Here is a 23045-nt window from a genome sequence, read left to right as displayed (position 1 = left end):
TCTCTTTATGGGAAGATTGAGGCAATTTAGAAGCCCAATGATTGCCGTCTCTCTGCTCTCAGATTCAATACTCACCATACGTTGTCTCGAGGGACTTTTCTCAGGGTATCTTTTGTTGTGTTTAGCATATTTTCAGCATCCACCTGACTTTAGCCTTTGACGAGTAGCCTTAGGCAGGAAGGCCCAGGAAGAGTTATGGCTCTTTGTGACGCACTATCCCATCCTGCGTGTTAGCTTGTCTAACCCTCAGGATGGCCCTGAAGGATGGAACATCTTATCCACACAGAACTGTTACGGAGACTCTGATCCTCTAAGAGAATAATGTGTCCAAGGTCTCAAGAGCTCAAAAGTGGTAGACCTTGGATTTGAACATCACTATTTCTGACCTCATAGCCCATGCTTTTCCCACCACAACGTATTAACCGTGATAAACTGTATTTTTAACTTCATCTTCCTGGTTTTGTGAAATTCTTTAAAAAAAAATCTCAGTTCATCAGTTTCCTGTTCAGGCTTCTGGATTTCAGGTGCTCAACGAGCGTTTATTTGCCATTCAAAGCCTAGGATCACGATCTGCCTTCTTAGGTATCCTCGTTTTATTCATTGCTGCGATCATTTATAACCTTATAGTCATAATTATTCTTCTGTGTGTCTGCCTGTTGGCATTCTGAAATTTCCTCCTGTTCTTGTTTGACAACGGCTAGAATTCCCTTTTATCATAGTTTTTGAACTCTAAGATGACAATCTCACATTTGTTTTTTTTTTTTTTTTTAATGGGCAGGAGGAGGAGGGAAGCGCAGGACAAAAGCAAGTGGTTTAGTTAACTGGGGATTGTTTCACTGTTTACTGATCTTCCTGTCAGAGGTTCAGCTAACTTAAAACTTACCGTTCCTGCTTGGCAATTCTAGACACTAACAAAACAGCAAGGTCAATACTAAACCTGGTCAGTAAGTAAAACAAGGCGCTTAGCCTCGCCTGTAAAACCACGCCCGGGAGGCGGGGCGCGGGCGGGGGCGGGGCGGGGCGGGGCCGCGCTCGAAGCTGTCGGGATTCATAAGTCACCCGGAAGGCGCGCGCGGCCCTGGGCGGTGCACGCAGCAGGCCCTCGGCGGGACTGCAGCCTCACGCGCCCCTCGCCGCGGCCCCGCGCGTCCGGCAGGCGCAGCGTCAGCCCGCGTCCCCTCGCCGAGCCGCCCTCTCGCGGCCGCTGCCGTGCGACCTGCGTCGCCTCCCGTAGTTACCCGACAGGCGATGGCCGCCCGCCTCCTGCGCGTCGCCTCCGCCGCCCTCGGCGACACAGCCGGCCGGTGGCTGCTCGTCGCCGGACCCCGCGCGGGCGCCAGCGGCTTCTGGGGGAGCCCGGGGCAGGGCGGGAGCGGCGGACCCAGCCTGGGCGGCGGCGCGGCGGCGACGCGGGCTCTGAGCGTGTCGGCGCGCGCGCGGAGCAGGTGAGGGGCGGGGGGCGCGCGGGCGTGGGGGCGAGGGGCCCTCGCGGGGGCCCCTCGCGGGGGCCGTGCACCCTCCGCCCGGCTTCCCGTTCCGTCGGCTTCTCCCGGGCGCCGGCGTGCGGGCCACACGCCCGGCCCCGCCCGCCTCGCCCCGCCTTCCGCGTGGCCCCGGCTGGTCGCTCGGTGTGGTCTCTGCCTCCCTTCCGTCCCGCCGCCGAGCTGCCTTTCTGATCCGCCGACGCCTGGCGAGGAACGGGGACCCGGGACCCCCGATCTCCCTGTGCCAGCGCCTCCTGTGCCCCAGGAGAGCCGGGCACCTTGCTGCCGCTGGTTCTCCGTGCGGTTTGGCGCGGGTCCAACCTTGGCTCTGCGCGAACCCGCGGTGACCTTCGTAAGGTGCGCCGCGTTCACGTCCGGGCCAGCGGCTTCTTATTGGGCCGTCCTCCTCCTGCTCGGTCAGGACGTTCTGTCTCCAAGCCCTTGTCCATTTAGGATACACCCGCTCTGTCGCCGAGCTTCCCTGTGTGTGTGCTCTCCTCCGCTGGCTGTTGGGTTAAAAGCCCCTGCGTTGGACTGGCAAGGCAGGGTTTTAAACTGGGCTTTGACACTTATTGTCCAGTTTGTCTAACGTCTGTAAGTGGAGGATAGCAGTCGTGTCGGCCTCACAGGATTATCTAGAGAACAAATGAGAGCATATAGGTAATGCAGGGAGTCTTGTGTCTGGTCCTGTTAGCATCAGCTGCCTCCTAGGCCCACAGCGTTGACTGCTTTGTATTGTGTCGAAAGAGATGAGAAAAAAACTTGCCCAAGATATGTTGCAGTTTATAGTGTTCGGCAGGTTTGTTTCTCAAAGACACAATCCCCTTAGATATAATAGAAAATTTGCTCATAACTTCAGAGTATAGCACTGTGGTGGAGCCTTATGTAATGCAAGTCTCTGAACAGCTCTCTGACCCTTGCTGTCGTGTAGCACGAAGCAGGAGCTGCGGGGAGAAAGGGTTGGATTTGTATTCCACTCTAGTTTCTGCTTCATGCCTTTCCTGGGAACAGGGTGGAGGAGTGACTCATCTTTTTCCCCTTAACCTCGTGATACAGTGGGTGCTCAATACATTTTTGTTGCATAAACTGTGAGGGAAGTAATGGGGAAGGCAGGCAGGGGTTATTTGTCTCTGTTTACACTGTACTTTCCTGTCTTTGACCTCCCTCTGCCTGGATGCCTTGTTTTCTGCACTGGATGCTTTCTTGAAAAATTGTGTGTAGAGTGGGACATATATTGAACATATTTGTGTAACTAGTATTTAAAGGAACATGAGTACTTTTGTAAATGGGAATTATCTCCCCCAAAGTTACTGTTTGATTTGGTACATCAGGTTGTCCTAAAGAGAAGTACATCTGTCTGTTCCATCATAAACCTGTTTTCCCCCTCATTGGCACAGTTTCCATTGATGGCCTGTGTTTCCTATCACAGACTTGGGAGCTACAACTGGATTTTCTGACCCATATTATCTAAAGCTTGTGTTATCAATGTGGTCACTACTAAACACATGTAGTCATGTGAGTTTAATATAATTAAAGTTAAATAAAATTAAGGAATCAGTGTCCCAGTTTCACTGGCTACATTTCAAGTACTGGATAACCACACGTGGCTTGTAGCTACTGTCTGGGACATCACAGCTATAGAAAATCTCTGTCATTGCACAAAGTTCAATTGGACAGAGCAGTCTAGAAGCTGTAGTTCTGACTTTGAAGTTTAACATTTAGATAAGCTTTCAGTAATTGAGAGTTGAAAAACTCCTTTTACTCCAAAATACCCTGATATAGTACTTTATATTTCATAGTGATTTAGGTTGCAAAGGATCCTCTTTTTTCAGCATTGAATTCTCATGACATTATCTGATAGGGCCTCAGCTGTCTTGTTTGGGAAATGAGGTGATTGGACTTGATAATTTGATATATTTATAGCTGTGAAATGGTGTAATTCTAGGTTTTACTTACATTAAACAAAGTTTTCTTTGATGGACTGTTACCATCTATGGGCAGTAGTGAAAATTACAACTAATTCTTTTAAGCTGAAGTACATTTTTTCAATTGTGAGGTAAAAATTTAAATGACTAAAAGTGGAGGAGAAGTATCTAGTTGATAATATGATTTCTTTTCCCAGAGTTTGGGCTGATGTTTGTGAGAAGGGTAAGAAATTTAAGCTAGCTAGCTAACTGAGAACTAGCTGGTAGATATCTTATAATAATGAAACATGTAAGGAGGTATTATGTTTATCTTCCCACAGATTCAAACAAAGAAAACCTTTTTCTAGTCCCTTTGTTTTTCAGGTACACTATATGGACCAAAACGAGGTGTTCAGTTACTCAGAAGGCTATCAAACTGCTGCCTCTCAGTGACTGTACTTATCAGACACTTGCATAACAATTGCCTTATGAGTAGCAGAATGATTTGTTTTTAAAGCTCTCCACAACCGTCATCTAGTCTTTTAGGGACACATTTATAGAGACATTGTTTTTCAGAGAGCTGTGTGAGAGCAAAACAGACTTCATGAGTGGTAATGATTGCTAAGCGTTTGATATAGCTGTGACCTAACCACTGTGACCACTTGGGAGATACAGACTACAGGTGGCCTTGATAGTGACATACTTACTGTTTCCTTTAAGGTGGCAGAGCTTCCCTCCTGGTAGGTGGGTAGATAGATGATGCCTCTGATTTGTGGTGTCTCCTTCCCGAATAAACTTTGGAAAGAAGAGGATATACTATAAAGGAGGATATTTGCATGCACAGGGACACACACATAACCTATTTCTTTGACCTTACAGGTTTTTTTTTTTTTTTAAGATTTATTTTTTAAAATTATATATATATTTTATTTATTTATTTATTTATTTATTTATATTGGCTGTGTTGGGTCTTCGTTGCTGCACACGGGCTTTCTCTAGTTGCGGCGAGAGGGGGCTACTTTTCGTTGTGGTGCAAGGGTTTCTCATTGAAGCGGCTTCTCTTGTTGTGGAGCACGGGCTCTAGGCATGTGGGTTTCAGTAGTTGCAGTGCATGGGCTCTAGAACACAGGCTCAGTAGTTGTGGCACACAGGCTTAGTTGCTTTGCAGCATGTGGGATCTTCTTGGCCCAGGGATTGAACCCGTGTCCCCTGCATTGGCAGGCAGATTCTTAACCACTGTGCCACCAGGGAAGCCCGACCTTACAAGTTCTTAAAACAATTATTTTAAAGTATCTTTTGAAATTATTAAAAGTAATAAAGAACTGCTTCCTTTTTCAGCTCGGAAGATAAAATAACAGTCCACTTTATAAACCGTGATGGTGAAACATTAACAACCAAAGGAAAAGTTGGTGACTCTCTACTAGATGTTGTGGTTGAAAATAATCTAGATATTGATGGTTTTGGTGAGTATGGAATATTCCTTGAAATTTATAAGTGAAACTATAGGTTTCAGCTTTGTTTTTTTGAGGAATTTTTACTGCAGCATACTAAGTGAAATATTAATATTCAAGATATATTCTCACTTATAAAGAATAAGAGTGATATTCTGTTTCTGCTCTTTGAACATTTATTAGCTGTATGCCTTAAAGTCTGTTGCCTCATTACCTTGTTGATATATATGTGATTCAAAGCTGGGAGTAGCAAGTGGAATTGACAGATACCAGGTTGAGACAGTAAATGTCACATCACAGATAGGTAGTTAAATCATTTTAACTTAGTCTTTTCTTTTAACTTTTTATTTTGAAATAATCTTAGACTTATAGAAAAGTTGCAAAAATAGTATAGAGAGTTCCTGTAAAATCTTCACTCAGCTTCCCCTACTGTTAACAATTTATATAACTATAATACAGTATCAAAACCCAGAAGTTAACATTGGTCCAATAACTAAAAAAATACAGATTTATTGAATTTTGCTAGCTTTTTGGCTAATGTCTCTCTGTTTTGGGATTCAATCCAGGATCCTACATTGCATTTAGTTATCATATCTCCTTAGTCTCCTGTGACATTTCCTCAGTCTTGTTTTTCATGACCTTGATATTTTTGAAAAGTACTGGTAAGTGATTTTGTAAAATATTCCTCAATTTGGGTTTGACTGGTGTTTTCTTTTTTTCTTTTTTAGATTTTATTTAAAAAGTTTATTTATTTATTTGTTTGTTTATTTTTGGCTGTGCCACAAGGCTTGTGGGATCTTAGTTCCCCAACCAAGGATTGAACTCGGGCCCTTTTAGTGAGAGTGCCAAGTCCTAACCACTGGACGGCCAGGGAATTCCCAGATGGGTATTTTCTTATTTACTTTGATCTTTTGCAGTCTTTTTGTTTTAAGTGAGTTTTATTTTACTTACTGCTTTTTTATTTTTTTTTATTGAGGTATAATTGATATTAATGAGTTCCACGTATACCACATAATGGTTTGATATTTGTATATACTGTGAAGTGATCACCTGTACAGTAAGTCTAGTTAGCATTCGTCACCATATGTAGTCTTGAATGTCAGCTCACCTTCCTAGAAAGAGTAGTTAATTTAGCTCTTATTAGAGAAGCAAGTGTTTTGTTTAGAAAGTTTTCACTTCTGGATTCTTGACTGTATTCTTTAACCTCTCACACAGAGGCCACGTCCTGGAAACTGCCATCTTAGAGCTCAGGGATAGCCTGTATATCGCTTGTCAGTTTTGCTCGAGCATTCTCTCTGTCTAGAACAGTGGTTCTCTAAGAGGGTTCCATCAGTGTTGCTTGGGAGATGCAGATTCTCCGGCCGCACTCTGGACCTACTGAATCAGAAAGTCTGGGGGAGGGCCCAGAAATGCATTTTAACAAGCCCTCTGTGTGATTTGGATGCATGTTAAATATTGAGAACCATTGGTCTGCAGTCAGGTCCAGGGAGTATATCTGACTATTCTTCTTTCAAGGCAGTGTTCACATTGTGCTTTTAAGAACACTTTCCAGATCAGAATTATTTCTCCTCCCCCGTTTTCCCATGGTATATTAAGTATACTTCTCTGTGTTAATCCTCATCGCAGTTTTCCTTTTTTAGGGGGAATGTCCCTTTCCGTATTAGAGTGTGTGCTTTTGAAAGACTGTTATCACTCAGGTAACCAGAGTTGGCACTCAGTAATGTTTGCTGAATTTCTGAATCTAATGTCAGTTTCAAGGATGACTATGACAACTACCATTTGAGTGCATACTGTATCCCAGCGTGCGTTCTCTAGTACTGTAACAATTCTAAGAAGTAGATTTTTTTCCTAACTTCTGTTCTATAGATGAAGGAAAGTTCAGAGAAGTTAATGTTTCCTGGGCCATATGTGTAGCAAGCAAGAAGGCTAAGATTCAAACCTAAGTCTCTCTAACGCCTAAACCTCCACTTTTTTCTTTATGCCGTTTTCTCCAGGAAGCATCTTTCCTTTGTGAACATTTGTTGTAGAAATTAGGTGATGAAATAGTGACATAGTTCTGGTTTTAAGGAACTTTTTACTCTATTGCTGTGGTTCTTGGCTAGGACTGAGTTTCAGAATTCTGCACAACTTTTAAAAATGTTATGTCCTTGATAGTACAGGAAGAGAGGGAGGTTGTGCAGGTATCCTTTTAAAAAGCTGCACATGGTTCAGATCGTACCATGGTTAAGAATGACTAATTTATGGAAAAGAACCCATTGATAATTTATATATACAGTAAAACCTTGGTTTGCGAGCATAATTCATTCCAGAAACATGCTTGTAGTCCAAAGCATTTGTATATCAAAGTGAATTTCCCCATAAGAAATAATGGAAACTCAGATGATTCATTCCACAACCCAAAAAATATTCTCAGAAAAATGATTACAATACAGTAATATAATACAAAATAATAAAGAAAATGCAAAATATAAAGGAAAATAAATTAACCTGCACTTACCTTTTAAAACCTTTGTGGCTGGTGTGAGGGAGACGAGAGAGGAGGGTTATTGTGTAGGATGACTTTCACTATCACTAACAGAATCAATACTATCTATTGGCTCAATGGAATCTTTTTCTTTTTGTGCAACTTTAACAAGGAACCTATCCAATGACACTTGCTTTTGCCTCCTTTTGAGGATTTCGTGGAAGTGTGACACTGCATTGTTGTTAAACAGATTTGTCGCTCGCGCTGCTACAGCCTTATTCAGGTGGTGCTTTTCTACAAAATATTACAGTTTCCCACATTTTACACATCCCCTAATCTCATTTGAAGTGAGGAATTCCTCCACCTTTTTCTCCTCCGCCTCTGCAGACGAGATCTCCTCCATAACCTCTTGCTGTTGCTCATGATGCAGATCCATCAGTTGGTTGGTGGTCAGCTCCATTGGCTCAGTTGTGATCATGTGACATTTGGCGTCACGTACTACTCGTATTGTAGGACATTGCTCGTTTATCAAGTTAAAATTTATTAGAAATGTTTGCTCGTTTTGCAGAACACTTGCAGAACAAGTTACAATCCAAGGTTTTACTGTATATTCTATAAAATTTATATATGATTGATCCTCCATCATGAGTTCATATTCAGCAACACTTTTGACTAAGCTTGGTTTCTCTGAATTATTCTCTCACAAATGAAGAGTAGTACGTTGCACAGTAATTGAGAATAGACTTTGGAATCAGACAAGCTGTGGTCCATAAACCAACAGTGTCGCTTGCTAGCTATGAGACCTGGAGCAAGCTGCTTTACATCTGTATGCCTCAGTTTCCTCTTCTGTAAAATAGAATTGTAATAGTTCTAACCTCATAGGGTTGTTAGGTTAAATAGGATATTGGAAGTGACATGCTTCCAGTGGCTACGTTACGTTGGTAAGAGCAGTAGGATTTGTGACATTTTAACTTGGCCTCCTGTCCTTCTCCTCTCCCCAGTTCAGCAGTAGCCTTAAAAACGAGCAGCCTTGTGGCCACTGGAGGGGCAGACTGGTTTGAGTTCCTCAGAAAGTCCCATCTCCAGAACGTTGTCACCTATGTCTTGCAGCTTCTCAGGAACGCTCTGTTCCAGGGAGTTGTTATTTGACCTGCCTCAGAGATTGCTCTGTGGGGAGGCTCTGTCCCTAGGACTTCCGTCTAAAATAATTACCTGCAGTTGTTTAACACTGTGCTGCCTGAGGCTGTGATGCCACTTAGAGCAAATAAGAGCCTGCCTGAGAATCTAATGGGAAGATCTGGGGGATGAGATGTCTGTAGTGGGCTTGGAAATACCTCATGGATCTAGAAGGCCATGCACAAATGTAGGACTGTGTTTGTGCCCAAGAAAGACCTGACAGGGCCCCAGTCTCTCATCTCTGTCTGACTTTGAGGTCCCATGCAGGTGAAGGCTAAGACAGACACGTAGGCTGCTTGAATGTTGAAGGTGTGCATAGTCATGCGCCAAGCTCCTCAGCAAAGGGTAGAAGCCTCACTGGTTCAGAGCACTGAAGGAAACCTCATCCAGTCGTCTAGCCAACCACTAGGCTGAGTGGAGACATCAGTGGTCACACGCTACAGGGAATACAGACCTCAGAGTTAGTCTGGAAGAATCACTGGAGAAACAAATAGCAGCAACAAAAACAACCAAAAAGCTAGCCGCAGCAACAAACCCAGGGGAGACAGTAGTGATCCTGGTTTTGAGTTGCATATTATGTTATTTAAAAATGTCCACTTTGCAATAAAAAATTTCAAGACACCCAAAGAAACAGGGAAGTATCGCCCATACTGAGGAAAAAAAAAACAGTCAATAGAAGCTGTCCCCAGGGAGGCCCAGGTATTAGACTTACTAGACAAAGATGTTAAATCAGCTGTCATAAAAGATCAGAGAGCTGAAGGAAAGCATGTGGAAATATCCTTTGGCCTTTGCACACCTGTGTGTGTGTGGACTCTCTTACCACTCTGTGTGATGGAACATAAAGAAATAGTGAACTTTGCCCTTGAGAAAGCTGATCTCTTGTGTTCTGGGAAGGCTAATGTGGAGCCTGTGATCCAGTAAATCTCTTTCTGTACATTTCTCTACAGATTCAGTCTCAGCTTTAGGAAAAGACGTGTACAAGGCTTTTTACTGCAAAGATATTTGTAACAGCAAAAGATTTGAAAGAAGTAAATGCCCATCAACAGAGGACTGATATATAGTCCTATAAGGGGTACTATATGGCTGTGTTTAAGAAAGAAAAAAAAAAATCTCTGGAAGGAGTCTTAAAAACAAATATCAGTGGTTACCTGTTGGTAGGAGGGAGGCAGAGGGGGAGACTTTTAAATGCCACAGTGTATTTAATCCATCTCTTCCTCTGGCCATTTATGTGGCTTCCAGTTTTCAACTATTTTAAATAACTTTAAGGATGAACATCCCCAGAAATACTTTTCTATGTTTATGTCATAAGGCAAATCAGACAGGTCTGTTGATTAAAAACTATGAGTAACTTCCCATTTCATTTAGGATAAAATCCACATTCCCTACCCTAGCCTAAAAGGTTATGCATTACCTGGCCCCATCTGACCTTCTTCCTCTTCCCTATTTCTCATTGTTCTTTCTCTCACTTTGGCCACACTGTCCTTTTATCAAGAGCTGAACTCACCCAGAATTTACAGCTTGGAGACTTTGTGCATGCTTTGCATTTTTTCCTACCTGGGACACTTCCCTCTCACTCCACCCTGAAAATCCTGTATGTGTTCCTTTTCATCCATCTGGTCTCAGTTTATGTTGTATTATAATACTTCCTTAGTGGGGCTTTGCCTGACCACCCAGTCCAAAATAGGAGTTCTTTCATTACCCTGAACCTGTTATTCTCCATCACAGCATCCTGTTCACTTTTTTCATAGCATTTATCACAGTCTATTAATTATATATTTGTTTACTTGTACATTTTTCTCCCAAGGGACTGTGATGAAGGATAAAATCATTCTTGTGTTATTTATATAGGAAGTGAAGTAATGAATGGATAAATGAGTAAAAAAAGGGACAATCGTGAGTTTTGGAAGCAATAAATTGATAAACATTCCTATCCAACTTTTATATTAATGTAGATTTTTTGGATGATCTTTGTTTTCAGAGTGCATTATAGTATTCTGTCACTAGGGGGCAGTTACACCACTCTGATCAAATTTACCTAGTTTATTATCTCAGACTTTGATTTTTCCTTAAATATTACGTATTTCCTTCATGTGTCTGTTTTGTGGGAAATTATTCGAATTGGATGAACTGGTAATGACCATATAAACCTCTGCTTATTCGTATCACGTTTATTTGACTCTTGATTAATGTATTTCTTGCTCTGGGGGATCAAGCTTTACTCTAGAAAGTTAGGTCTTCTATTTATATGAAGTTTCATATTTTTAACATATGATATTTCCACATAGCTATCCCCTGGAGTTTTTTTTGGGGAAGGGGTTAGGCAGTCAGTCTTGTCAGCATCATTATAGCTCTCCAGATTATCTTAGCACACATCATGCCCGCGCATGCGCACACACACACAACAGTCTTTTCCTGGTGGAAAACTTTCACATTACATGAGAGGAGCAGTAGTTGGCATATAGCTAACTTTCTCTGGGAATTAGTTTTATGGCAGCAATTTCTACACTTCTGTGCAAAAGGTTAGAATCAGTCTTGTTTTAAAAAGACAAAAAACAAAACCTCAGCTTGGAGAAGTTTTCCTCATCATCAACCTCGAAATCAGCCAGTAGCCCTGCCTTACCCATTCTTTCACTTATTTATTTATTTTTAGTTTTTTTTATTTTTGGCTGTGTTGGGTCTTCCTTGCTACATGCGGGCTTTCTCTAGCTGCATCGAGTGGGGGCTACTCTTTGTTGCAGGCTTCTCATTGCATTGGCTTCCCTTGTTGCGGAGCATGGGCTCTAGGCACGCAGGCTTCAGTAGTTGCAGCGTGTGGGCTTCAGTGGTTGTGGCTCTCGGGCTCTAGAGCACAGGCTCAGTAGTTGTGACTCAAGGGCTTAGTTGCTCCGTGGCATGTGGGATCTTCCCGGACCAGGGCTTGAACCCATGTCCCCTGCATTGGCAGGCGGATTCTAAAGCTCTGAGCCACCAGGGAAGTTATTACATTATTCTTAATGTAATTTTTAAATTGTGCAAATTTGAAATTGTTCAGGTTAACAATATGAAGGTTCTTACTCTAGTAAAATCAGAAGTACTGTGAAAACCAAAACTTTTGTCAAGAATCCCATAATTTCAAGCTGGCAGGCTGTGTGAATTATAAATTTTACATTTGTTTCAATACCTTTTACAATTGTAAACAAATACCTGTCAGCCTTTGTCAGTATCGCATGAACTGTGCTGTTTCCAGACATCTGATGTCTATGTGATTTTTGTTGACTATAGTGCTGATATTTTAAACTGTGGTTATAATTTAATATCATTTTAGAGCCTATAACAGTTTCAGCCAAGCATTCATTAAGTGTTAATGCCGAAAAATGCATCCAAAAATGAATTAGTTTGGAACAGAAGTTAAATGTGACAGAATGCAATGAAGAAAGCCAAAAACCTGTCATGATTTATATTACTGTTAATTTAGGAGAAAGAACTCTGAATCATGAGCCAGAATGCCAACAAAATTAAAGCAGCACTAAACTGTACATACCTGTAATTCATGACAACTGTTGTGTAACCAAGCAAGGATGATGGATAAAATGCTGGCATCAGGGGCTAATAAGGCTGTAATGTGTCCCTAAGTCAGATCAGATTATTGTCTGTTGTGAGACATGGAGTATTTTTGATTATTTGAAAGGTGGACATAGTAATGTAAAAAGTTTCACTTCAAATGTTTTTTCTACCTAAGTATATTTAGCAACAAAAACATGATATGAGGGTTATAGATTTATGAACTATAAGAACCCATTTCCCTACTTTACATTTTGTTTCATTGAGAATATAACTGGAATTATGAGACTTCAGCAATTTCAAAATCTTTGAGAATGTGTTCCTCATAAAATGTGATCACTTTATGTTTAATATATGTGAGTATGTATCTGTATATGTAAATCTATGGATACACACATGCATATGTATACACACACATGTTTACACATTTCTCCCATTACTTTACTCTTACATACCAACCGCTTACAAAGACATTAAAAGCTGACAGCTGTCAGTGCTGCTTTGGCGCTGTGTACAAGCATAAGTCACGTAACTTTTGCACTTTCAATCCCTATCTCTCCACATGTATTATTATATCAGTGTACCCATATTTTGATCAGCTGTCAGTTTTAGATCGGAGGTTCTATAGTTGCTTTTATATCCTTTTTTTTTGATAGGCTGCCTCCCACTGTTTGTAGAGTTGTTCCCTATGTATAAGCATAAAAAACAAACACTTCCCATTTTAGGGATAGGTTTTGTTTACCAAATCCATTTTTAGGTCAACTACTTGGCATTTGGAATTTGTTTTCCATTGGAAATACTGTTACATGTGGTGGCTAAATTTTTCGGGCCAACCCACAGAACCTGTTTCTTCATAACCAGCTTTAATCACCATTTATAGCCTGGTTTCTATAAGAAAATGCATTGCAACTTCTAACTTTTAATACCAGATCAAGAACTTAACTGCTTGGGCCCACACACAATGCACACACTCCACATACACTGTGGGGACTCCACTTTGCAGTCTGGTAGTGGGAATATATATACTGCTGGTTTTCAAGACAGATGATTTCAGGGTGGATAGGAGCCTGGAAATTCTGTGATGCTGAAGAAGAGGAGTTAGAAGATGAGGCCCAATAGGAACGTCATCCACTTTGTTCTTTCCTGTAGCCTTTGCAATTTGGGTTGTGGCTCTGGTGGAGTGGGGAGCTGCAGGGATGTTCATTAAGGATGTGGACTCTGTCAAATGGGATATAGAATTGGTGGCAGCTCCCGTGTTCTAACTGAAAACAAGTGGACAGTGCCAGATTTGACGCAAAGTCAGGTGCTGATAAAGGGTATCTCCAGAAAGCCTGCCGCTAACGTCATGCTTAATGGTGAAGGATGAAATGCCTTTCTCCTCAGGTTAGGAACAAGGCAGAGGTGTCTGTTTTCATCACCCTACTAACATCATGCTGAAAGTCTTAGTCTGTATAGTAAAGCGAAAAAAGAAAGAGAAATGAAAACGCATACAGATTGAAAAGAAAGAAGTAAAATTGTCTTATTTTTAGATGATTGTTTACATAGAAAATCACAAGGAATCTGTAAAAAAAATCTTAGAACTAAGTGGGTTTAGCAAGGTCCTAAGATACAAGGTCAACACACGAAAATCAATTTTATTTCTGTATACCAGCAGTGCACAGTTGGAAACCAAAGAATTTTTAAAAAACACTTGCAGTAGCTCCCCAAAATGAAATTTTTTTAGTTTTAAATCTAACAAAATATGTATAGCATGAATATCCTGAAAATTATAAAACTCTGATTAAAGAAAGCAAAGACCTACGTGGTGGAGAGACATACTGTGTTCATGGATTGGAAGACAACATAGTAAAGATGTCAGTTTTTATTGATATATAGTTTAATACATTTCCCATTAAAATCTCACCAGGGTTTTTTGTAGATAAAGTAAGCTGATTCTAAACTTTTTTACGGAAAAACAAAGGAACTAGAATAGCCAAACAGTTTTAGAAGAGGAGGATAAAGTTGGAAGAAGTATGTATAGTACAGATCTTAAAACTTACTGTTGATGCTACAGTAATAAAGACAGCATAATATTAGCCAAAACATACACTTGTAGATGAGTGAAATAGAATTAAGAGTTCAGTGGTAGACCTATTAAAAATACATCTAGTTGAGTTTTTTGTTTTTTGTTTTTCTTTTTGGAGGCGCTTTACTGAGAGGTAATTCACATACCATATAGTTTACTCACTGAAAGTATATAATGTTTTTTAGTACGAGGGTGAGTCAAAAATTATCTGCACTCTGGCTGTAGAATTTATTTTAATTAACTTTTAGAAAAGACAAATATGTCATTTTTCAACATAATCTCCTTGCTTTTCAATACACTTTGTCCATCTGTCAACAAGCTTTCACATTCCTTTATTAAAAAATGTTTTAGGCTGAGCTGTGAGCCACGAATGCCCTGCTGTCTTCACTTCTCCATCAGAAGTGAGTCTTCGTCCTTGTAGGTCTGCTTTCAGGGGACCAAAGAGGTGAAAGTCTGATGGAGCAAGATCAGGACTATAGGGAGGATGCTTTAACACCTCAAAATGAAGTTTTTGCAGTGTTGACAGTGTGGGCAGAAGTGTGCAGACGTGCATTGTCATGCCAAGATCACAACGCTGTTGAATAGCAGTCCTCTGCATTTAATCTGAAGTTTAGGCGTCAGCTCTTCAATAAGCATCTCACTGTAACGAGCGCTGTTGATTGTTGAACTGGCCCCTGAGGATCCCAGAAAACTGTAAGCATCAATTTTCCAGCTGATGGTTGACTTTTGAACTTTTTCTTCGTTGGCAATTGAGGATGTTTCCATTCCATACTCTGCCGTTTACTCTCAGGCTCATAGTGATGAATCCATGTCTTGTTTGGTAATGATTCTCTTAAAGAAACTTTCACCTTCCTTAGAGTATTGGACCAAGTTTTGTTTGCAGATATCCAAACACTTCTGTTTATGCTCTTCTGTGAGTTGTTTCAGTACCCATCTTTGCACAAACAAACCCAAGTCCATCGTGGATTACTTCGTTTTGAGGTGTTAAAGCATCCTCCCTATAGTCCTGATCTTGCTCCATCAGACTTTCACCTGTCTGGTCCCTGAAAGCAGCCCTATGAGAACAAAGATTCACTTCTGATGAAGAAGTGAAGACAGCGGTGCATCTGTGGCTCGCAGCTCAGCCTAAAACATTTTTTAATGAGGGAATATGAAAGCTTGTTGACAGGTGGACAGAGTGTACTGAAAAGCAAGGAGATTATGTTGAAAAATGATATATTTGTCGTAAAGAAGTTAAAGTAAATTCTACAGCCAGAGTGTGGATAGTTTTTGACTCAGAGTTGTGCAACCATCACCACAGTCAGTTTTGTTTTGTTTTCTAGCTTTATTGAGATATAATCGACAACTAACATTGTGTAAGTTTAAGATGTACAATGTGATAGTTTGATACACATATCAGCTGCAAAAAGATTACCACAATAGGGTTAACCTCACATCATTTCTTTTGTGTGTGTGGAGGGAGGGGAGGGCGGTTTAAAACATTTAAGATTTACGGTCAACAAATTTCAAGTATATAGTACGGTATTATATCTGTAGTCACCGTGTTTTACAGTAGATCCTCAGACCCTGTTCATCTTATAGCTGAAAGTTTACACCCTTTGACCACCCTCCCCTTTTCCTTTAGCCCCCAGTACCACTCTCTGTTTCTGTGAGTTTGATTTTTTCAGATTCCACATATAAGTGAGGTCATACACTGTTTGTCTTTCTCTATCTTATTTATTTCACTTAACATAATCCCCTCAAGGTCTATTTATGTTCCACAAGTGGCAGGATTTTCTTCTATTTTATTGCTGAATAATATTCCATTGTATTATTATTCCATAATAATATTCCATTCCATTCCACATCTTTTTCATTCATCCATAGACATACACTTAGGTTGTCTCCATATCTTGGCTATTGTGAATAATGCTGCAGTGAACATGGGAGTCCAGATATTTCTTTGAGATAGTTATTTCACTTCCTTTAAATATATACCTAGAAATCAGATTGCTAGATCATATGGTAGTTCTATTTTTAATATTTTGAGGAACCTCCATACTGTGTTACATTGTGGCTATACTCTTCAGGTCTTCTGCCCATTTTTAAATTTGGATTTTTTTTTTAATATTGATCTGTAAGAGCTGTTTATATATTTTGGATATTAACCCCTTATTGGTTGTATCACTTGCAAATATTTTCTCCCATTCAGTAGGTTGTCTTTTCATTTTGTCAATGGTTTCCTTTGCTGTGCAAAAGCTTTTAGGTTTAATTAGGTCCCATTTGTTTATTTTTGCTTTTATTTCCTTTGCTTTATGAGAGATTCAAAAAAATATTGCTATGGTGTCAAAGAGTGTTCTGTTTTCTTCTAGGAGTTTTATGGTTTCAGGTCTTACAGTTAGGTCTTTAATCCATTTTGAGTTTTTTTTTGTATACAGTGTTAGAGAGTATTCTAATTTCATTCCTTTACATGTGGTATCCAGTTTTCCAAGCAGCACCATTTACTGAAGAGACCGTCTTTTCTCCAGTGTATATTCTTGCCTCCTTTGTCATAGATTAATTGACCATAGGTGTGTGAGTTTGTTTCTGGGCTCTCTATTTTGTTCTGTTAATCTGTGTCTGTTTTTATGACAGTACCATACTGTTTTGGTTACTGTAGCTTTGTAGTATAGTCTGAAGTCAGGGAGATTGATGCTTCCAGTTCTGTTCTTCTTTCTCTAGATTATTTTGGCTATTTGGGGTCTTTTGTGTTTTCATACAAATTAAAAAAAATTTTGTTCTGATTTTTGAAAAATGCCATTGGTAATTTGGTAGAGATTGCATTGAATCTATAGATTGCCTTTGGTAGAATGGTCATTTTAACAATATTAATTCTTCCAACCCATGAACACAGTGTATCTTTCCATCTGTTTGTGTTGTCTTTAATTTCTTTCATCAGTGTCTTATAGTTTTCTGAATATATGTCTTTTACCTCCTTAGATACATTTATTCTTAGGTATTTTATTTGATGCAATTGTAAGTGGAATTGTTTCCTTAATCTCTCTTTATGGTAGTTTGTTGTTACTGTATAGAAACGCAGGCTGTGACTCCATAGGCACAACAAGCACAAGGGAGTTTCTTTTGCTTTGTATCCTGGTGGTGGTATTGGGTACACAAACTTATACATGTGTTAAGAGTCAGACCTGTATACCGAAAAGACAAAAGTCAGATGTTTATTAATTGGGGGGCTACCTCTAATTACAAGACCAGGAAACAAATAAATTGGCAGATACCCATCATGAAATCATGAGATGAAAAAAAAAAGGAGTAACTTTTTCTTAAAGTTTTCTTCTCATAGTTTTAGGCTCACTTTTAAAATCTTTTTTCCTCCTAATACCTTTTCAGAGACATGTCTTCACTGTTCTCTAAAATTTTTTTCTTTTTTATAGAACATACAGTTTAAATCCAAAAAAATAAAATAAAGAGTCCCTCCAAAAACCTGCTCAGATTGTCTTATTATTTTGGATCTTTGCAGGATTGACTATTTCTTCTTATAAGTACTATCCACAGGGTTTGTAAATCTTTGCTCCAGGTTTTTTTCTGTAGGATACTTGTACCACAATATGACCGTATGTGTCTCTGGTTCAGTGATTGCTGTCTTATACAGGCTAAGTTAATTTCATTCTGAGTCTTAAAGTTTCTGTTATGTTTGAGTTTCTTCCTGGCAAAAAGAATAAAAAAAGCATACCTGTTGACAGTTTGTGATAGAAAAAGTTTGAAAGGAACTGTAAAATAAGGAGGAATCCTGAGCATGGTACGTTTATCTAAAAAATAAATATGGGACTAGAATATATAATAGGAACTTGAGTGTAGGAACCAAAAGTTAATCTTCTGTGTGTATTCAACATTTGTCAAGTTCTTATTAGACTATTCTCTTCAGCTCTGAACTTGGCAACTTAAGCAGGATGTGGAAATAATTGGCAAGGTTCCTGAGAGGAGCAATGAAAATTATAGAGAATGAAAATAAAGCCTTTAAGAGAAGGTTAAAAGAATTGAGGTTTCCTAGGGAAAAAAGTGAAGAGCTGGAACACAGATGATAACTCTTCATTTTGACTGACTAGGTGGTAAAAAAAGGAATGTCCTAAATTTTCTGGAGGGATTTATTGGCATGTGAACTTTTCTCTGCATTCCAAGATGATTGAGACCATATTGTATGTACTTGCTTCTTCCCTGGGCTTTTCTTATACCACACTTTTCTGGTTCTCTCTCTACTATTTGACACATTTGTATTTTGACTCCTTTTCTTGGAAGGGGACTCTCTCCTTGGCTCTCTCAGTTTCTTATCCTCCTTTTCCTCTTCCCCCTCCTCCTTGGTGAAGTCTCATGATAACTTTAGCTTCTGTCTTGTTTATGTCAAATCCATCCTTTACACATAGGCACCAGCAAGATCTATCCAAAATAAACATGCCATGTCACTTTCCCACTCAAAATCGTTTAGTAGCCTCCTGTAACTAGAGCAGCAACCTCTTATCCTCCAGGGGCTGGATACAGGTGGTGAAGTGACAGGTGTTCATAACCCCAGCCAGAAACACTCTGTGGCAACGCACCCACTGCGGCTGTGCTAGTCCCCCCCCAGTGTGTCAGGCAACAGGGAATGCGCTTATAGCACAGGCTCAGACTCCTTAGGAGAGCGTGAGAGTCCTGCACGCCTGGTCCCCTGTCTGCCTCTATAGTGCCCAGCACTGCTTCCTACCCTCGACTCAGAGTTTTGTTTTTCTTGCATCTTCTGTTATACATGGCTTGCAGTTCTCAGGATTTGTTATTTTTAATAATAGAAATTTGAAGGGAAGTTATAAGCTTTTTTAAATTAGGAAAGTTGCTTGGTATATTTTATAAGGAGGTTTTATGTACATTTTAAGACAAAAGATGCTGGATTTCCTGAATTTTGTCCCATAGTATCTCCAGAGCCATTGACATTTTAGTTTTGAGTTTGTCTGGATTGGGTATTGAGATTAAAAACAGAAAACAAAGTTAGTCTATATTTATTGAATACCTGTGAACAACTCCATTAAGAACTGCAATTCTTCTTTGTCGAGTCTTAAGGCCCTTAGATATCATCTGCTTCAATCTCTCGTGGTACAGATGAGAGGAAAACTGAGGCCCTTGAGACTGTAGCAGATTCACCTGGAGCCCAGATGACCTCAAGGTTGCGCTACACCAGTTCTCCTTTTACCTCAGGGGTTTTCTTTCTTTCCTCCCTCCCTCCCTCCCTTCCTTCGTTCCTTCCTTCTTCCTACCTGTCCATATTTTTTTAAGCAGTGGAAGCCCACTTCTTTTTAAGTAAAATATATCCATTTTCCTTTTTGTGCAAAATGCCTCAAATTTACAAAAAAATAGAAAAGTAAACTGCTTGTTCAAATAACCAATTGGTGTGTCCATATATATTTGTGTATTACATAAATGCACTGAATATGTGTATATATATGTTTATATACTTATTATTCAAGTAAGGTGAATTAGATTATTGAGTGGCAGGAATTCATAGTCTATTCATTTAACTTCTGGAGTTTAATTCTTATTCTTATATTTTAAAAAGTTGGATTACTGTTAAGTTTTCTTATAACTTCCAAATCATAATAATCACCAACACTTGAATAGTTCTTACTTTCTACCAGTCAGTCATGGTTGCAAGTACATATGAGGTTGGTGCAGTTACTACTGAGGAAGTTAAGGCACGGAGGGTAAAGTAGCCCAAGTTGATGCCATTAGTAAAAAGTGGAGCTGGGATTGAAGCCAGGGAATCTGGCTCCCCAGTCCATGCTTTTGACCCCGTGCGTCACTGTATGGTATCTCTCATCTTGTTACTGCTTTGAATGAGATTTAATAAAAATGAATGTTTAAGGAAGCCTCTCTCTTCTTTCTTGATGTTTTAAAATAAAATATGAATAACAAATTTAAATTCTAAAGGAACAGCTCTTGTTAAAAATGATAAATTCGTTCAGAGGAAGATTAAGACGTTCACTAATTATTGATAGTAGTTCCATTAGTATTTTATATAGTGTTTATTGACCAATAGAATTTAAATCAAACTGAAGTTACTCCTAGGACTCTATAATCTTTAGAGTTGTATAATGGCTTTAAAAATTATTATTAAAAAACAAACCAGAATAACTTATTTTGGTAGAATTTAATGAGAACATGGTTCTGGATAATTCTGTCTTATCACATCCTTTTCTGGATGCCATATTTTAAGAGAAGCCCAACCAGACTGAGGGAAGGGATTTAGAACTATGTTATTATGTAAGAAAAATTTGAGGACCTGGGTGTGCTCAGCCTGGAGAGGAAAGAACATTCTCAGATATATGAAAAGCTGTAGGTTAGAAGGATTCACTAAATAAACTCATAGAAGCAGAGAGCAGAAAAGTGGTTGCCAGAGGTTTGGGGGAGGAGGTTGGGGAAATAGGGAGGTAAATAGGTAAAAGGACATAAAATTTCAGCTAGAAGGTGATTAAGGACTGAGGATCTAATGTAAATCATGATGACTGCAGTGGTAACACTATTGCTGACAGAGTAGAACTTACATGTTCTTACTAAAAATAAATAAGTATATATATGAGGTTACAGATGTGTTAACTAGATGAGAGGAGTCCTTTCACAGTGTATATCAGATCATCACGATGTATGCTTTAAATATCTTACAATTTTATTTGAATAATATCTTAGTAAAGCCAGAAAGAAAAGGATTTGACTCCATGGAATAGAATTGGAGCAGTAGGTGGAAAGTTACAGAGTGACAGGCTTTAGCTCTGTAGAAGCCAAAGGTGAAATTGGCTGGCTTAACCAATGTGAATTTCTTTGTCAGGAAGTTTTCAAGCAAAGGCTGGGTAACCCTGGGAAAAGGATGTTGCAGAGCAGATTCAGTCAGAGTTTGGTTGGACTAGGTGATGTTTCAGTTCCCTTTCCACCATGCCTGCTGTATAATATGCACTCAATAAATAACTGTTAAATTAATGACTTTTAAAAACATGGAACAGGAGAAGTATTCTTCTGTCTTTATTTGAAACCAACATGACTCTTAAAGTGGCTTTATTTGATTCTGTCCTGATTATAAGGAGAAATTGATAGGGAAAAATATTTAACTTGAGATGTTGGTTTGAATACTTTCTGATTCCTCTTATGTACTGTGAGGCTTTATAAATTGCGTCGAGCTCTCCAGGAAAAGGTAAGCAACTTGCATAGCTGTTATATAAATTATCACTATATAACTTTAAAATGCATACATTTTTGTATGTATGGGTGTCTGTTTATTAACTTGTAAGTATTAGGATTTGTATTTTTGTGTTTTCCCTCACAGCATCTAGTCCATAAGCATTTAAAAATAATATTTGAAACTGATTTCAAACTATGTGTGTGCATGTGTTGGGTATGGGGGTTGTCCCTAATTCTCATTATTATTCAGAAATAAAGTCCTATTCTTAATGTATGCTAATGCTGATTTTTAAATTTAGAAATTATTTAATTTAATTAATTCAAGTCAATTTTGAGTTGTGATGAATGTAAGAGGGGAGCATGTTCAATGTCTGTTGCTTTTGTAGGTGCATGTGAAGGAACCTTGGCTTGTTCTACCTGTCACCTCATCTTTGAACAGCACATATTTGAAAAATTAGAAGCAATCACTGATGAAGAGAATGACATGCTTGATCTGGCATATGGACTAACAGATAGGTAAGATTTTTGGACCACCTCTGTTGTAATAATAATGTGGGAGGATAAAAATTTTATTAGTTCATGTCTGTCTCTGCATGTGATAGTCGTTCTCCCAGTGTAGATAGACAACAGTCACAAACTTTGAATATCAAATATGTGACATTTCTCTATGTATTCTACAGTTTAATCCTTATGAAACTTTTAACAAAAGTAAAAAAAAAATTAATTGGAAGAATTAGAAGTATAAGTTCTAAAATGTGTGGACATCGGGGGGGAAACTGGGTGGGGTGGGTGATGGGATGAATTGGGAGATTGGGGTTGACATATATCCTCTAATATGTATAAAATAGGTAACTAATAAAAAAGTTGATTAAAAAATAAATTTAAAAAAGCGTAAGTTCTAGATCCTAAGAAATCTTTCATCATTTTATTCTAGGAATTAATATTTATCACAGTTTAATGGGTTGGGATTAAATTTAATGCTTTTTATGGTATTCTTGAAGGATAGATTTGATAATTGAAAGAAATTATAATGGAAAATTTTACCTACTTGAAAGAATACAATTAAAAAAAAACTTAATATGTAATAGTAATTATGTTAAAATGAATAGTTCTATTTCTAACTGTACATTAAATTAATCAGAGCCTTTTCTTGTTATTAATAGGTAGAATTACTCTTAAAAGTGATAAGATTTATAGTAGCAAGAGGTACCAAGTGATACCTTAATTTTTTTTCAATTATCTAGTCTTTTGCTTTGAGTTAGGGAAGGTAGGTAGTTAATTTACTGTTTGAAGGGACAAAATAACGAGAGTTTACTTAATTAAGGTTGGCTTTGGTGTTTAACTATAATTTGATGGCCTTAATGAAAAATAGTTAAAAAAAATATAGTAGTAATAATAATAGCTTTATTTCATGTGTATGATGTAACCATAGTTTTGTTAGACCCTTAACATAAACTCTCTTATCTAATCCTCACAGAAGTTTTTAGGCCATTGGTGTTTACTGTGGCTGCCATCTACCTGTCTTCCCTCACAGCTTCAGATGCCACATTCTCTATCAACACATCCTTTTTTGTTTTTCTAAAGAATAACACACAGAATACACTCAATGGTTGTGTTAATTCGGTTCTGAAAATTGTTTCTCTCAATGTGAGGGATAAATCGTAGCTAACTGCTTGCTCTTTTATTCAGATAAAATTTGTAGGTGCATGTAACAGGTAATATTCTGAATGAAAAAAAAAATGAAAGGAGAGCTACATTTAGGAGAGGTACTACATGAGTGTGAGAAGATATGAG

The 23045-nt window shown here is 39.0% G+C and overlaps 1 protein-coding gene across 1 annotated transcript in view; it reads left to right on the top strand.

Annotated features, from left to right (window-relative positions):
- Positions 1-1060: 1060 nt before the first annotated feature.
- The window catches only part of FDX1 (ferredoxin 1), a 33951-nt gene continuing 11966 nt past the window's right edge, over positions 1061-23045 (top strand). Inside the window, exons 1-3 of the mRNA XM_057695743.1 lie at positions 1061-1445; positions 4727-4851; positions 21638-21767. Of these exons, the coding sequence (XP_057551726.1) occupies positions 1249-1445; positions 4727-4851; positions 21638-21767 (452 nt within the window). The 5' untranslated portion in view covers positions 1061-1248. The remainder of the gene's footprint in view (positions 1446-4726; positions 4852-21637; positions 21768-23045) is intronic.

Source organism: Hippopotamus amphibius, chromosome 9 (assembly GCF_030028045.1).
Source record: "Hippopotamus amphibius kiboko isolate mHipAmp2 chromosome 9, mHipAmp2.hap2, whole genome shotgun sequence".
NCBI lineage: Eukaryota > Metazoa > Chordata > Mammalia > Artiodactyla > Hippopotamidae > Hippopotamus > Hippopotamus amphibius.
This window is presented reverse-complemented; position numbering and strand designations above follow the sequence as displayed.